Source organism: Arvicanthis niloticus, chromosome 9, assembly GCF_011762505.2.
Source record: "Arvicanthis niloticus isolate mArvNil1 chromosome 9, mArvNil1.pat.X, whole genome shotgun sequence".
Classification (NCBI taxonomy): domain Eukaryota; kingdom Metazoa; phylum Chordata; class Mammalia; order Rodentia; family Muridae; genus Arvicanthis; species Arvicanthis niloticus.
In genome coordinates, this window is record NC_047666.1 from 37,430,503 (window position 1) to 37,445,162 (window position 14,660).

At 39.9% G+C, this 14,660-nt stretch overlaps 1 protein-coding gene across 8 annotated transcripts in view; it reads left to right on the forward strand.

The window, feature by feature from the left end:
- The window catches only part of Mitf (melanocyte inducing transcription factor), a 212,172-nt gene that overhangs the window by 119,370 nt on the left and 78,142 nt on the right, over positions 1-14,660 (forward strand). For 3 of the 8 annotated variants that reach the window (XM_076940166.1, XM_034511768.2, XM_034511769.2), the window contains one exon: positions 11,592-11,841. The exons of 1 other annotated variant lie outside the window; for it this stretch is intronic. In XM_076940166.1, coding sequence (XP_076796281.1) covers positions 11,644-11,841 — 198 coding nt within the window. In that variant the 5' untranslated portion in view covers positions 11,592-11,643. Of the gene's footprint in view, positions 1-321; positions 430-2,159; positions 2,342-11,591; positions 11,842-14,660 lie in introns of those variants that run through there. 4 more of the 8 variants (XM_076940163.1, XM_076940164.1, XM_076940167.1 and 1 more) reach the window with 3 other exon arrangements.

Sequence of the window (14,660 nt, forward strand, 5' to 3'; positions counted from 1 at the left end):
TCTCTGATGACATATGTCCCCTGCAAGCATGCGTCCCCTGCAAGCCTGAACTGGTGCCCAAGCCAAGGAAGGTCCAGTCAGCATTGCCAGAGCTTGCCTGGCTGGTGTGTACATTTCTGGCCTGGCCTGGCTTAAGGAGTGTCCCCTCTGTGCAGATCGAGGAGCGCTTTGCCCCTCAGGTGCCATAGGTACTGGATTAAGCAGGTCTGCTATTGCAGACAGATACCAGGCTCCATTCTAGCGTGGAGCTGTGTTTGGATTGGAGTTTCCAGGGCCTTATCAGGAGCCACCCCTAGTGACACAGCCGGTGCCAGAAGTAACTTTGACTTTCACTCTTCGCCAAGGGCTTGCAGAACACCTTAAAGGAAAAAAGATGGAGGCGCTTAGATTTGAGATGCTCATTCCCTGCTCCTTTGAAAGCTTGTATCTGTAAGTGAAGTTTTATTCTGGAGATAATTCTGGGACCACTTAACGGAAGCAGATCGTTCCCTGATGGAGGAAGGGAGGCTTGGGAATTAGACATACTGGCTGGTCCTTTGCAGCTGTGGCTCTAATCAGCTGCAGCTCCAACCTCTTGTGACTGGGTGTGATAAGGGGCAAGAGCTCATTTGGGGAGGAGGGATCAGAGTGGGGGAGCCTTCTCATTTAAAATGGAGTTTTGGTCATCAATAATGACAGGAAAAAAAAATCCTGAGTTTGAAAGATGGATTAGGGCAGAGCAGATCTTGAAGCATAGTTATGAAATAGATCACAGTTTTGTTATGAATAAAAAGGCATTTTCTTTGGGAAGATGCATGCTCAGTGTCACATTTCCCCAAACTGCCCTGCTGAAAACACTGTAAAAATATCTCTCTCTCTCTCTCTCTTTCTCCTCTCTCTCTCTCTGTCTCTGTCTCTCTCTCTCTCTCTCTGTCTCTCTCTCTGTCTCTCTCTGCTGTGTGTGTGTGTGTGTGTGTGTGTGTGTGTGTGTGTGTGTGTGTGTGTGCTTGTACGTAGGGGTTAATTCCCTAACCATGGAATAGTAGCAGTAGCACTGTAAATATGTCCCGATTTGGTTTTTTTTTTTGGTTTTTTTTTTGTTTTTTTTTTTTTTTGTTTTTTTGTTTTTTTTTTTTTGTGGATTTATTTTTTTCTTGATGGCAAGAGCAAAACCTTCAGGCATCAGCATAATCTCCTTGTCATAGAAATACCAAGGAAGGTGAAGTAGCAGTTTTACAGGAGTACCAAATGGAGACAGACTAAGTAGATAAGACCCCCTTCCCCTACTTTCCCTATTACTCCCTCAGATTAGGAAACAATACTGAAAGCTGGGTCTCCAAGTGAACCAGCTCTCAAGCAGATTAACTTATGCGAAAGCCACTTCTGGAGCTTAGTAATTATTTACTGAGTGTTCCTGGGTCAGGAGAGGGGTTCTGATTAAGTCAGAGAAGCTATTTGTTCTGTAGCTAGTGAAGGTGTGCTTGAAGACAGCAAGAAGAATGGAAAAATACTAGGTGTAGCAGAACTATTTTTAGAATTTGATTCTTAAAAATGAAATTCCCATAAATTGAAGTGTGGGCTAACAGTCCATCATTTGCAGTTGATGGGTCTTTAAGAGGTCCTGTAAAGGGTAATTTTGAAAATGGTTTCTATTTCTGCCGAAGTTTGCTTTTATAGATACCTTGTACATTTTCATCTCACATGTCATTAAAACAGCTAATTATTCATCTTTCTAAAATGATAGAGCATTTTATGAACAAAGTACATATAATTATGCATTTGAAATACCATTATGCTGAAATTTTTAAAAATAAATCTCTGCCTTATAAATCAGATAATAGTTGGGAATACAGTGCCTGCTCTTGGTGAATCATGCCCTGCAGGAGTGTCTCTACAACCCGCAAATGTTTTTAGTTCTGATTTTAAGCAAGCTGAGGGATGACACCAAATCAAACTTTCCTTGTAGATGCAGCATTAGGACAGACCCGAATTTGTCCCCAAATCAATCCTTAATTTTACCTATTTCCCTAGTTAACTATAATATTTGTCACAGGAATATGCATCCCTCAAAACTCTCTGAATGAATTTTCTAGCAAATGTCTTTGACAAAACTCCTATGCTGAGCTGTTTGCCGTTGACTTTTCCCTCTGCCTGGGAATTAATTGTGTATTTCCTTCCAGGAAAGCCAGTGAGCACCAAAGCAGAATGGAGCATTCTAGACTCTTGTCTGTCTTGAAAATAACCCAAGAGCTTTCACTATTTGGGGGCTATTGAGATGTTCAGCGACTATGTTTTTCTGAAATTAAAGTACAGTGTTGGACTGGAGAGATGGCTCAGTGGGTAGACAACTTGCAGCACAAGGGTAAGGAATTTTGTTCAGACCCTCCTACCCATATAAAGCCAGGCTTGGTGGCATGAATCTGTAATCTCAGAGTTCCTATGGTGACATGGGAAATAGAGATAGGAGAATCCCTAGAAGCTTATGGGTCAGCTAGCTTGGCATGTACTGTAGAGAACAAGAGACCCTGTCGTGAGCAAGACTGGAAGTAAGCACTGCTACCAATATTTGGCCTCTGACCCCCACTCTCATGCCATGACACTCATGCACCTATACTCCAACATAGAAATGTATACAAATTATACACATACATCATACACACATATATTCATATGCATGTGCATACACACATGATGTAAAATAATTTTTCATGACTTTTGTGCACTGTCCAGATTATCCGTGGGCTCTGATCTTAGCACTTAGCACTTACCTGTCTTAAGGCAATTTCACAGCTACCGCATGTCAAAAAGCCTTCTTCCATCACCATTTTGCATCTGGGAAAATCATATCTATCCTTTGACCAAAGGTCCCCTAAAACTAAAGTTCTGGTATCAATGATTCCATGAGGTGGAGTGTTTGTTAGAAGAGATATACCAAATTTACTCATTGGACAAACACTTGTCTTTGTAACTGTAAAGTGTACAGTATGAAAAAAAAAAAACCATGTAATTGTCTCTGCTGTCAATGGAACCAACTCCCCTAGGTCTAAAGGGTAAAATACCACTTGACTTTTAAGTCTCTGCTCATCCTCATGGTCCACAGTGACTCCCAGAACACCAGCCAGTGCAGCCATATTACAGGAGACACCATGGCAGATGGTTCAAGGGCAAAAGTCTATTCAGTTCCTGGAACTACCACCTGACATTCTTTCTTAAGCATCGTTGGCCAGATTTAGGCATGTAGCCATCATAGTTCATGGAAAGTTGGGTAACACTGGTACTGTGTGTCTAGCTAAAGCCAGAAGAAGGGAGAACAGTTTAAGCATCCTCAACCTGAAAATCTGCAGTGCTCTGAAATCCCAAGCTGTTTGAGTACTATTGTGTCATAAGGGGAAATTTACAGTTGACCTCTTCCGACAACTTGCCATCAAAAATGGGCTTAGCTACAACTGTTATATAAGATATCTCTAGTCTATATGTGTAAGGGGTACATGAATGGATTTTATCTGCATAGTTGGTTCTGCCCTCAGGTTTCCCATTATGTGTATATAAATGTAAATTTTGCAGAATTGGAAGACACCCACGTCCCCTTCAAGCACCTTAGATAAGGGATGAATAACCACCATATTATGTGAATTGTCTTAAGCTAAATGTTGATTTTCCTTTTAGAGAGCTGCTAAGGTTTCTTGTACACCAGACTGTACACTATCCACATGTTCATTTGTTTGCATATAAATATCTAGTGGCTAGATTTCATATGTGAGAAAGAATATGCAGTTTTTTTTTCCTGAGATTGCATGATCTTGCACAATGCATATAGATACAAGACACACACACACACACACACACACAGTTCATTGATTTTTTTTCCCCCTACAGACTTTTTAACTTCAGGTTTGTTTTTTTTGTTTTGTTTTGTTTCTTTGTTTGAGTTGAGTAATATTGCATATTTTTTTCTAGTTCTAATCCTGTCATAGAAAGTCTTTGATTTTGGTAGTGGACAAAGTGTATAAAATATATTCTATACTGAAACTGTAAAATTTAATGGGAAGCTTCACAGCTTCTATTCTGAATGCCTACTCTGTCTGGACAGATGTTTACTGAGTTATTGTATAGATTTGAATCTGGTTAAGTTTTGCTATGTGATATTCTTATTTCTCAGTTGTGGGATTCTAAGACATATCAAACAAGCTTAAACTAGAGTAGAGATGGATCGGCCTTTCTGAACCAGTGTTTAGGCGTAGTCCAGAGTTAGGCAGGCTTCAGGGATCGCTTGATCGCTTTTAGTGCCATCTGGGCACCATGCCCTTCCTTTTGTTCTTTGTTTCCTACAGCCCTTGCTACCATTTTTTACTTCACACTATTGTTTCTAATTTGAGATAGGTGCACAAAACTCAAAGTTCACTTCCTGCCAGATTTTTGGTTGTCAAGGAACGTTACTTTACTGCCGCCATTCAGTTCCAGTGAGAAATGGAACCTACGAGGTATCGCCGTAGGCCCTTTCTGACCCTGTTGACAGAGGACAGATAGGCTGATTAGCTAGGCCTGCCTTGTGCATCCTTGAGCTGAAAGGAAGGGATGTTGGCTTTGCAAGGAGAAATTGGTGGCATAGGATGCTGAGTGGACCATGCTTAATGGGTGGGTATAGTCTTGACAGCTGCCTGTGTGGTTGCCTCCCTACTGCATCGGGTCCACCTGTTCACCAATCCTTATATGATAATGTGCACTTTCATGTGGGTTTCAATCTGGTGTTACGAACTTTGGGTCTTGGTGGATATATTCTAAGCATGCAGTGATTGTTAAACTATTGTAACCTGGAGCGTTTAAATATTCTTTAACCTAGTGCAATGTTGTCTAGACAAGAGACAACATGCTTTGTGACTGAGGAATTGTATCAGTAGCTATAGAATAACTTTATGCCTTTAAAAAGTTCTTCTTTTTTGTTTTTGTTCTTTTCTTCATGACAGGGTCTCTCTGTGTAGCTTTGTCTGTTCTGGAACTCGTTCTGTAGGCCAAGCCTCAGACTCATAGAGATTCTCCTTTCTCTGCCTCCCAAGAGCTAGGATTAAAGGTATGTCCTATCAGGGCCTGACTAAAAAGTCCTTGCTCATAGCTACGTGGGAGTGAGAGTCCACAATGGACAGAGTGAGCAGGAATTGAAGAGTGTGGGATTGAGAGATGACTTCAAGGTTAAGAGTATTCTTTCAGAAGACCTGAGTTTCTAGAATATAATTCAGTTAGCTCACATTCATCTCTAACTCTGTCTGAGGATATCTAACACCTTTGGCCTAAGTAGTGTTGTATGGCAGTTTCATCTCATAGAATAGGCCTTAAATCCAATTTAAAGAGTGGCTGGTTACTCCAATAACATGGCACCAATACTGTACCAGTGGCCTGCTTTACAGGCAGATTTTTGTTCTATCTATATAGCTCACAAGGTTTGTGGCTGATTGAGAATAGTGATTATTTTTCTTCTCTTATAGCATATACAACACTGTCCAGCACTGCTAATGCTACTCAGTAAGGCTAAAGCCTTCAGCTCATCAGTAGCTCAACTTCTCCATACATGACGACATGAATATATGCTGTCTTTGGCAATAGGATCTTACTGTCATGTTGTGAAGTGTAACTGATCAGATTGGCAATAGCCTATAGTATTGGTGGTGGTAGTGGTGGTGGGGGATCTGTGGGACCCCTTTGGCCAAGGACTCAGAAAGATGTAACCTAGTCCTGGTACTGTCAAGAAAAATGAAATTATGAAATTTACACATAAGTGCATAGGGATAGAAACAATCACCCTTAGTGAGGTGACCCAGCACCCAAAAGACAAACATTGTATGTTTCCTCTTACTTGTAGATGTTAGCATTTAAGCTTTAAATTGTGTATCATTCAGAGCATCCACATGTTGGGGTCCACACTAGCCCCATGTTGGGGCGGCCAAAATAAATGTTGCAGCCCAGGCAAAATGTTGAGGCCCGGGCCGACCCACGTTTGGGCGGCCACTGTATCCTGGCCCAAGCTGCTGCTCTGGTCTGCCGGTCGGGGTTCAGCAAGAGCGAGGGTGAGGGCAGACTCAAAGAATGGAGACCAGACAGGGTGTGATTCAATCCTGTTTATTCTTCAGTCCCTCTTCCTCTAAGTGTCTCCTGCTGTGTCTCCTCTGTCTGCTGTCTCTGATTCTCTCTCTATAGTCTGTCTTCTGATCTGTTCTGTCTCTGCCTTTTATATGTCTCACTTCTAAGCCACACCTCTAAGTTACACCTTTAATCATGCCCTTAGGTCTTGTCTCTAACTCTGATCTCTATACTTCTAAGTCATACTCTTAAGTCACACACCTTTAATCTCACACACCTTTAATCTCACACACCTTTAATCTCACGCACCTTTAATCTCAAGGTATCTAAACCAAGATTATCGGAGTGTGCTCAGCTGTTGTAGGCTATTGTAATCCAAGTCACATGTCAGGGTATATGGCTCAAGATGGCTGCAAAGCTGATAGCCGCTTTCTGCTAAAAGTCGGCCCCCAACATCCACAGATATTAGGTAGATAGTAAGATATTGGGGGTGGGGTGGGGTGGGGTGGAAGTATCTTCCAAAGGGGAAATAGGATATAGTGTTATGAAGGAATAAAGAGGAAATTCTATTAGGAAAGTAAGTGGGAAGTGCTTGGGAAGGGGTGGTAGGGTGTGCAGTGTCTTGTTAACAAGAGACTGGCAGTCCTGTTTGAAAGACATAGAAGTGAGAAACATTGTGAAACAGTGAAGATCCCAACCTCAGCCCAGTCTGGTGTTGAAATACCTGGAGGAGCATCATCTCTGTATTACTTGTAAAGGTCTCTCAACATTGTTTTTATCCCTCCTCATCAGTGTTTAAAGTCCATCTTGTCAGCAGAGCCCTACTTTATCAGTTACATGAATATGCCACCGGAGTATTGTGCTGAATGTGCTATGTTATACAAATATAAAGGAAAAGTGACATCAAATGTATATAATGGAATATTCTAGTTGTTTTCCCTGCGTTCCAAGGGCATCACATTTTGTGTACTTTGGAGAATGCAATGTAAGCTGGACAGCAAGCTGACTTAAGGTTTCCACTGACTTTCAATCTAAATGTTTTTGAGCGTACTTTTGCCTGGTATCTGGTGGTTCAGCTTAGACAATATGGAAAGTATTGAACACTGTGTCTATTTTCTCCCTACTAACTGCACTCTTGGTATTGGTTAAGTAAAAATGTCAAGATTGAATTCCATATGGTTAACAGTTCTTAATTTTTAAAGTTTTTTTCCTTGTGTGCAAATGAAAAGCACACATCTCCAAGGCCAGTTTGGACTCCACTATGTCCCAAATGTCTAATAGTACCACACCATTAGAAAAATTTCAATTATTGACTTGAAATTGTTTAAAAGGGAGAAGAAAAACCTCAGTATTTGACACCAAATTGTGAACACTGTCATGTTCCATCTCAGGGTTTAACTCTTAGAGATGGACTTGTATGGTCCTAGCATTACTGTCAGGTAAGGGATTGGCAGGTGATGCTGGCCAGATGCTGGGGACCTGATAGAATTACTGGTATTTTTAAGTGGTTGATAAAGCTAAAGGAATAAACTATTTGGACTTAGGAATGTGCCCAGTAAGACAGAATTCTGCCCAGTAGCCTTTTACCATCATAGAGGAGGAGACATTGAAAGCTAAAAATGTAAATTCATCAAAAGGGGTGGGAACTGAGGCCACACACCGGCTCCACACCTTGCCTGTATGCTGCATTCCAGCTGCTCCATTGAAGAATTTAATATCTACTCACTCTGTTCCCACAGTGTCTATGGGTAGCTTTGGGAAACACTCATTAATCATTGGATCATTAATGCTCGAATTTCTCAGCAGTGGGTGAAGGAGAACTTGAGTCCACTTTGTGGCCCTCCTCCTTAACTAGTATTGAGAAAGTCCCACACTCAGGGTCAGGGAGGTGTCAGCACACTTGTGGCCATGCCTGTGGGCTTATCTTTCTGAGGGGTACACCTTTCCATCTAGCACTTGATTAGAATCTAGCAGTCCAGATAATTGACATCATGAAGGCATCTGGGAAGAATTAATCTGGCCAGGGCTTTCACCATGGGGCTGGGAGCTAGGTGTTCCCAGCACCTAGCAATAGCTATTTGTTGAATCAATGAACTTCACATAATCAGGTTAAAAGGAATCATACTCATGGAATTAGGATTATCTAGCTAGAGCTCAGGTTCATGGGCCCAAGGATGAGCTCAGTCAGCAATTAAAATTAGACACATGGGACATCTCTCCATGTATGTCATTAGTGGCTTTGTCAGTAAGTCCTCATTTTTAAAAGCAGTCATTCTGGCCACTTGGAATACCCCTTACAGAAACTTTCATTCCTTAGTAACTCTTACACAGCCTTTCACAAACTGGGACTCCCTTGTCTTGAGAGTCGAGTAAAATCTAGTTGTGTTTGTCTTGTCTATGAGGAGATAATTACAGATTCAGTTATTTCTAAGAGACATGGGCACACAAAAGATAGTGAACCAGGCTGAGAATCTGGCAGTCATGTCTCACAATGAGGAAATAGCCTAGAGGGTGTGTGTGTGCATGTGCGTGTACGTGTGCGTGTGTGTATGCGCGTGTGTGCACACATAATTCTGTTTCACTACCCCCTTTAGAAGCCTGTGTTCAACTGTCAATTAGCTGAGCTTTCTTCTGTTTATATAAATATAAAACATGTTTGCTAGTGTTTCTTTTATGTGGTTTCCCGGTATTTGTACTGTTCTATTGTATAGGTCAGTATTATTATTTTCCTGATAGACAATTATAAAAGACACTTTAAATGATGTTGTTATTGTGGTTAAAGCATGAAGCCTTAGTGGGCTTGCTAACTAGTCATTTTAATTTGTCTCTGGGATGCTTTCCTATTAATTGAAAGGATTTTCCCCCTGGTACTACAGCCAGGGACTCGTCTTGTGCAGTTAATTAGCACGATTATGCCACAGCTCCTTTTGCTTCTGAACAAAGGTTTGCTCTTGTTTTTATCAAAAGGATCATTCTCTCTGAGAATGTTGGGACCTGACAGGCTCTGAATAGTAAGACCACTTATTTATTTTTAAATAGCCACCTCCAATCTTTCTTGGCTTAGGAAAGTACATTTGAGCTCCGAAGACATACTCCAAAATGGGAAATACATTTTCTTTAGATGCTCTTTTTTAGCGGATTCTGTGCTAGTGGATAGGTGGTTTTAGTTAACAGAGCAATGGCTGGGGAACATTTTGATTGTGTGGATGAGTATACAATGTTAAGATCATAAGCAAAGTATAGATGCTGCTTGCTCAATGTTCCCTGTGTGCCTATAGGGAATGCTGGGAAAAATAGAAGAAGGATGTTTTAGGTTTGGGGGCTACTAAAGGCACTCAGCAGAGCCGTGGTTACTTCCAATAGTTGAAGTATTGTTTGATAGCTCTAGTTTCCTTTCTTGTAGCCTAGTGGTGAGGTTGATTACCTGTCATTTCTTTAGTTAGTGTCTATTGTATATATTGTCACTGGGGAAAAATACTTTGGCGTTATTATAGCTTAAAGGAGAAAAACTAAAAGAAAATTGATTTTCCTAAGTTCGTGTGCTTGCCCCATACATTTCCTGCTAGGCGCTTTGTGCATTTATACATGCATGCTGAGCTTATAAGTCTGAATCAGTCTATAAATCCACTTTGGAATCCGACTTTATGATTTATACTTACTGCACGCGTATGCTACTTTGCTGTTCGTTTTGCATTTTTAAGAAAATAAGGTAATATGTTATTGAATTCATATTAATTCAATTAATTAACTGTTGTCCTATTTTTAAAACTAGGTGATTTAGGATATTTTAAAATCTTTAAAAGCCTTTGTATACATGAATTGTTCCACCTTTGACAATTATATGTCAAGGAACTCTCTGAAACAAAATAATAACTTCTTTTTAGCCTTTGGATATAATTTTATGAAAGTATAATAATAATAATGATAAATTTTAATTTTGCGTTTCCTGTCATGAATGTGTTTTTAAAAAATTGGACACTATGTAGATATTTTCCACCTTGATTAAAAATTATTTTATTTTATAGTTTTATTCACATCAATAGTTTTATTTTTATGGAATTTTAGTGGATACATGATATTTAATGTTGTGATTTATTATAATTTACTGAGTCAGTTTTCTATATGGAAAATAAACAAACTTCTAGGATCTCTTGGGGATGACAGGAGAGTGTGACATAGACCTTTATCCTGTAGCACATCCGGTCACTTGTGCAGTGTTTTTTGTCCTCAGGCCATGCACAGAGATGACCAGGGGCCTCAGGACTTCTGTCTTTGGTAGGAATATAAACACTGTACTGGGGTTTGCAATCCAGACGGAGGATAAGTTCAGATGCCTCCCCCAAAGCGTGGTAGACTCAGATGTTCATTTGTTGTTGTTGTTGTTGTTCCCAGAAGCTAAAATCTTTTATTATAAGCTTGCACAAAAATCTGAATAATTATAATTAAGTTTGCTTCCCGTACTGGATGGTAATAAAAGCAAGCACAAACATCTATAGGGTGATGCTCACTGTCCACCGGGATTATAAGCATTGCTGTATTTGAGCTTCACAGTATCAGTCCTCAGGAGGGATGGCTTGCGATGTGAGTGGTGTGGTAGATATGTAAAGAACATGCTGCCATTTTTATAAATGGATAAAAAGCTGTGTACATCCCTTCCAGGTATGAAAACCCAGGCAGAAAGAGGTTTACTGTTTGTTCATAACACAGAGTTGGCAGGATAAGCAACCTAAAGCCACACCTAGGGAAAATAGGAACTCTTTTATTCTCACCTAACTGACTGCCATTTAAGCCTGTTAGATAATGGTGAACAGAGTGAGTCCCTGGCCTTGAGAAGTAGACCTGATGGGGAAAAGACAGAACTCTGATGCCATGGGCATGCCCAGATGAGTCACAAGGAAAGACACACAAAAAAATGCCAGGAGGAAGAGTTGGGTTGTCACTTCAGTTTCTCTTCTGTTCCCTTGTCTTTGGACAAGGGTAGGGCACAATGTCCACATCTGGTCCAGATGCTTCTTTTCTTAATGATTTGTGTCATCTCGTCTTCCAAACCTTTCCCATAACAGTGTTTCCTTACTAGCGACCATATTAGACATCTTCAGGGAATTTAGATAACATGTAGGAGTCATTGGTTGTTTAGACTGAGCTATTAAAAAAAAAAAAAGCAAATAAAGTAATTTGTTTTTTCTGTGGAGAGTTGCATGCCACTGAGACCAATGGCTCCTAGTTGTTGGATATATATAACTGCATTATATTCAGTGGTGATGAACTGTGTGTGGCATAAAGTATCAAAAAGAAATAAGTGATTTGATAAAAAAAAAAAAAAAACCCAGATGCAATCAGCCTGACTTATTTTAATTCAACTCCTAATGACTTGAATCCTGTCACCTCTTGATTTTCAATTATATGGAGTGCCATGCCGTGCCTTGATTATATCTGTGCAGACTCACCTCCTAGTTTGGTGGCATTTAGGATACCCCGCGATGCTGGTGATGGTTCTCATCAGGATACTAAATGCTGTGTGCCTTCTGGTTTCCCCACAGCAGTTCTGCAGAGCATTCTGGGGCCTCCAAGCCTCCGTTAAGCTCCTCCACTATGACATCACGCATCTTGCTACGCCAGCAACTCATGCGTGAGCAGATGCAGGAGCAGGAGCGCAGGGAGCAGCAGCAGAAGCTGCAGGCAGCCCAGTTCATGCAACAGAGAGTGGCCGTGAGTCAGACACCAGCCATAAACGTCAGCGTGCCCACCACCCTTCCCTCTGCCACCCAGGTGCCGATGGAAGTCCTTAAGGTATGTGAGTGTTGCCCTTGTGTTTGGACCAAGCCTGTCCCTTCTCCACACCCTAGGTGTCACATTCACTGGACTGTGTCTTTGCTTGTATTGCTATTAGTCTTATTTATAAGCATTGCTTCTAGTGGTTCCTATAAGGCTTTGTATTTTAAAAGAAGTATTTGAACTAACTGTAAATATTATGGCAGCCTGCAAATGGTGGAAACAGTCAACATTTTCATGACCAATCCAAAGTGGGATCTGATGTTTGTTGTAACAAGGACTATTTCTCTTTCTTTCTTTTGGAAATGGTTTCATGCATAAGAGTTACCTGAAAGAGTCCTCTTCTAGAAACTTGTGTGATTGTCTTCATAAACGTATTCTGGGCCACACTTTAACTTTGCTCTTCAATAAGCAAATCCTGCTGGTCCTAGAAGCTAATTGTTTTAGAAAGTTTCTTCAGAAAGGGAACTGTGGTCAAGCGTTCTGTCTGTGCCTTAATAACCAGACTTCATAATCCTTTTACTGAGGCGAGCTGTCTGCTTTGGGTCTCTTTGATTTCTTGCTAGAGTGGGAACTGCAGGAGCTTGTTAACATCCTTCTAGCAGAGACACATAGCTTCCTAATTAGTAGAGGAAGTTGTAGCAGGTCTAAGCAGAGAGCTCTATCTCCTGCATTGTCTTCCATGCCACATGGGGAGTTGCCCTGTTTCATAAACATTTCACTTTGTAAATATGACTGGTTCAAGAAAGGCTAGAGGTGGGGAAACTTCCCTACCTTATATTTATTTTATTTTTTTTTTTTCCCATTCACCTAATTGATGCAGCCTGAAGAGCCCAGTGTTCCTGTTCATTAAGCAATGTGAAGTCCACATGCTGCAAATTCATTGTCGGTCTTTGCTTTTACCCTTGTGCTCAAAAAAGAAAAAAATAAAATCCTCCATCTCTACTTAAAGGTTATTATTAAAGTAAATAGGAGTGGTGTGCAACACTCAGCATATGTCTGTGATCTTGTCCATGAGGAAAGGAATTCTTTAAAATCCAACTTTAAAGCAGCACATAGTTGTTTGCAAGGATTTTCAAATGTACTGGCCCTATTGTAGAACTCTTTGATAGAGAATCCAGTTGAAATTTTGCTAAAGCAACTGGTTTATCATAAAATTTTACTTTAATATGACCAAAATTCTGAATATTGCCACAATTATGGTTCTTTTATTCTTCTGCCAGCCCCTGTCAAGTAAAAACAACTTTTGGCTGTAGAATAAACTACATGAAATCTCTCTCTTCTGCTTGAGTAGAGCCAATTGTCCCTATTCAAGTTGTAACAGATATATGATTTAATTGTTGTTTTCGGTTTGCAAGAGCATGGTCATGTTGTTTATATTTTATTTAAACACTGTGACTTTTATAATCACAAGTTGCAGAGAAGAATATCTGTTTTATAAACCATAATCTTAAGTTTGTTAAACTAAAAAAGCAAATTTTAGAGGCAGTGACATGGATTTGAGTAGAGTGGTTTACATTCAGTTTGAAAGAAGTGCTTAATTGTATTGAGCTGTATTTACTTAAAATGGGTTTTCCTATAAGAGTATTTATATGGGGTGGTGGAGAATTTATCACAAAACAAATATGTGGAAACGTCATTTCAATATTACACGAAATTGATATAATTTCTGGATGTTTAGAATGTTATTTCTTATTACAATTAACATCTATATTAAATAATTTGAATAATTGATGCATTTTCCCTTATACTCTGCTTGTCCTGGTAACATTGGATTGAACTGCAGTCACCCCACAACTAAAGAGTGCCAGAAAAATGCCCTAAGTTAAAGCCAAAATAAGTTATTAAAGCTAGAAGACATGGCCTGTCCAAAAGAGCCACTGGTTAAATTTGTTTATTGTACTCTCAAGAGTTGTTACCTCTGTTTAACTGGAGAGTTTTGAATAGAGGTATCTCCTTGGGCTATATGAGAGAGTCAACCACATCTCATGAATGAGAAGGACTTGTTTACCTAACAGGCTAAAGGGAGCTGATAGCTATTTAGGCAACCTTAGGTACTTTTAAGCCAAAGACCAAATTAAAACAGGATTTCATTCATCAGAGGTAATATTGTAAGACATTCAAACATAAATGTTAAGGCAAATCTCCTATTGGTGATTCCTTGAAAATGTTTGACTTCACACTTTATAAAAATAGTTTCTTAAGCCCAGTGTATGGAATACTGAATGAAGAAGGGCTTCATAGACACACACACACACACACACACACACACACACACACACACACACGGTCTTTTTTCCTTTTCTCTTTTGAGACTTTTAAATCATCAAACACAGCTTCATGAAGTAAATGGTTATAGAGAAATAGTTGATTTGTTTAATTTTGGACACTTTTATATATTTTCAAGACATTAGTAATGCAAACGTAGGCTAACTATATGCATTCAGATGTGATATACTACATTGAACACATTTTTCTGACATAATAGCCTTAGTAGAGTGTTGATTTCATTTTTATAGTTTTGAGAGGCAGATCCAGTGCATCCCCACTTCTCAGTGAAGGCAGGCAGCAGTGGAGGTGGAAAATGCCCAGTAAGTCTGTTCATTTTCCAGTGTGTTCTTACAAACACACTGCAAGAAAGACCAAAGTCTATATTTCATAAATACACAGTCTTGTCACCAGTAACCCAGTATCAGTAGACTGAACAACTCGTTTTGACAAGTAAAGTCACTGGTTTCAGGTTAATCCCTTTCTCTGGCAGCATTTTACTTAAACAACAGAACTCTATGAAGCATGTTTAAAAATTGTTGACATCTGAAAACTTTGGATTCGTTGGA